Source organism: Propithecus coquereli, unplaced genomic scaffold, assembly GCF_000956105.1.
Source record: "Propithecus coquereli isolate 6110/MARCELLA unplaced genomic scaffold, Pcoq_1.0 Scaffold273, whole genome shotgun sequence".
NCBI classification, from domain to species: domain Eukaryota; kingdom Metazoa; phylum Chordata; class Mammalia; order Primates; family Indriidae; genus Propithecus; species Propithecus coquereli.
In genome coordinates, this window is record NW_012148319.1 from 18651 (window position 1) to 21390 (window position 2740).

Below are 2740 nucleotides of genomic sequence, written 5' to 3' on the forward strand. Positions count from 1 at the left end.
CTCGCCTCACTCTCCTGAGTGGCTGGAACTACAGGTGTGTACCACTGTGCCAAGCAGAATCTTTAACTCGTAATTTTAAATTCATGGGAGTGAGAATGTAATTGGCCCAACTTTTGTGGCGCAGAATGAACAATAACATATGGGCACATGCCTGAGGAGAGCTATGATTCCCAGAAAAGGAAAGATAGGTTCCTGAATAGGCATCTCCTTCACATCACTGTGACTCATGGGAGAATATTTACTTCTCAAGAAGGTTAGGTGGAACGATAGTTAAAAACCAGAGAAATACATGTCATGTGAGTGGTACGCTATGCTACAGGAGTTAAAAGCAGAGAAAAATTGCAGGTAGAGGGAAAATCTGAAAAAGCATTATAGAAAATGCACAGTGTGAGTTCCTATAACTATAGCATCTCAGGGCTGAATGATGTCCTAAGGGTTGTTCTGTCCAGTCACTTCAAGTTGCAGATGGATCTTTGGACATTGGACACTAGAATTAAAAAAGAGAGGGTGCTCCAGTGACTAGCATAAGCAAAAGCCTAGTGGAAAGGCATAACATATATTCTGGAATCAGCAAATTGTGCTGGATATGTGTGGGGAGTGTAGTGGGAAATCAGTTTGGCATGATGGATTGAACCGTATTGTGGAAGACCAAGAATATCACAGGCTAAGGTGAACAGATTCAGCAGGTAAAGGTGAAGTATGAGGACTTGTTCAGGGAGGGAATCATTCAGAGCAGAGCTATTCTGGAAGAGGATCACTCTGCCAGTGGAGAGCAGCATGAGTGGAGAGGAAGAAAGCAAACGAGGCTGTTGATTAGGAGCCCGTATCAATAGCCAAAGATGAGGGCTGGGAAGATGGGATGTGGTTGAGAGAGACATTGCTAAGAGATCTACAAGGCTTGGGAATTGAGAGCTCCTCGAGGAACAAAGGAGCCAAGATTCAGGGACTTTCAGTCTGTAGTCGTTGTAAGGATGGCGGAAATAACATGAGTCAAAAGTAGCTAAAGCCTGAGGTATAGGAATGGGGTGGAAGATGATGAGTTGGGTTTGGGCCACATTGGGTTTGAATTGCCAGTGGTGCATCAGGTGGAGACATCTAGCAGGCGCCCGGAAATCTGGCAGTATTGGAAGAGAGGACAGGGGCCAGATACAGATGGGGGAGAATCATCTGGATGGGGTAATGAGGAAGAGGGGAGAGATGTTCTAGTAGGAGGCATAAACCTGAATATAGTGTGTTACAGAACCAGGAGAGGAAGCTGCCTCCATATCAAGAGGCTGTCATCTACCTCCTCTCCTCAAGTATCCAATGGAGTCGGATGAGGGCTGAGCAAAAGTTAGGACTAGGGAGAGGAGGAAAATAGGCAACTTTTCGACAGACAAAGGCCGCAGTCAGATTGAGGAGTGAACAGCATGAAGGCGAGGCTGAGATCCGCGCGGTGAAAGGCAGGCAGAAGACTTGGAGGGACGTGGGGCGCTGGGGTCTGAGGACCCAATGGGACACGTACGTGTCCCTCAGCATCGAGATTTTTGCTTCGTAGGTGACGTGAGACACTGCACGTAGACTGTTCATCTCAGAGACTGTCACTTACAAGAGTGCCGATTATTACTATTTTTGGTAGTAAGGTAGCCGTTGTTTTCCTGTAGGTAGTAGACGTGGAGGTCAGCGCTGGGACTAGGACCCGCCCCTTCCACCCGCCTCTTCCGCCTACCTTAGCACTGGGACGGTCTGCGCAGGCGCGCAGTGAGGACTCGGAAGTGCAGGCGGAAGTGGCGTCAGAGATGCTTTAGGGACTGGTTGTACCGAGTAAACAGAGGGTGCTGATCGCCTGAGGAGGGTGTAGGCCCCTGTAGGCCACCATGAACCGGCTTCTGGACGACTACGACCCTTACGCGGTTGAAGAGCCTAGCGACGAGGAGCCAGCTTTGAGCAGGTGGGCCCCTGCCCCACCCTGGCTCTCGAGGCCGGGCCTTGGCCGCCTCCACTCGGTGGGCCTTGGCCGCCTCCACTCGGTGCGAACCCTCGGCTCAGCGGCTCGGGCGCCTCTTGCGCCCCACTGTCGCTTGTGGGAGGCCAAGGGGGGATTCCTGGTGGGGTCACGCAGCCCCCGGGGAGGCGGGCCCGACACTGGCTCTGGGAAGAGGGATATTCTGGAATCACAGGGAGCCCCGCGTAAATCTTCAAAAGCCATGAGATGGAAACCTGCCTCTACAGCTTAGCAGAGTGACCGAAGGCAATTCACTTATCCTCAGTTTCTCATCTATAAAATTGACATAAAATAACATAGCAATCTAAGTTACATAACCTACTACAAAACGTAAGTTTGTTGTGAGGCTCACATGTCTTAATGTGAAGTGCCCATCTTGGAGACTAAACTACCATAACAGAAATAAGGGAATATTAACTAGGCTTTTCTTTGACTATTATGTTTGCTGTGAGCTGCAGAGATAAATCATAAAATCTTTTTCTTCCACAGGGTTACAATATGGCATAATAAGATAAAGTGTATATTTTGGAAGAGCACTGTAGAAAATGTTGACCTGAGAAGGGTACAAATGAAGTTCCGTGGGAATTTCCAGAGAGAAGGGATTTATCCTACCTGGGACAAATTTGAAGTTATGTTGCCAAGAGATTTCCCAGGCAATTTAGCTATTTATGAAGCTGTCAGCAGATCCTATTTATAAACTTAATTTAAAATTTCATTTTTTTTTTATATTTTTTTCTTTTTGACAAGTCTTTCCTG

General features: G+C 47.8%; 1 protein-coding gene across 2 annotated transcripts in view; it reads left to right on the top strand.

Moving 5' to 3' along the window:
* The first annotated feature begins 1706 nt into the window (after window positions 1–1706).
* The window catches only part of LOC105813245 (E2F-associated phosphoprotein), a 21342-nt gene continuing 20308 nt past the window's right edge, over window positions 1707–2740 (top strand). The window contains exon 1 of one of the 2 annotated variants that reach the window (XM_012647896.1): window positions 1707–1930. In XM_012647896.1, coding sequence (XP_012503350.1) covers window positions 1857–1930 — 74 coding nt within the window. In that variant the 5' untranslated portion in view covers window positions 1707–1856. The remainder of the gene's footprint in view (window positions 1931–2740) is intronic. The other variant, XM_012647895.1, reaches the window with a different exon arrangement.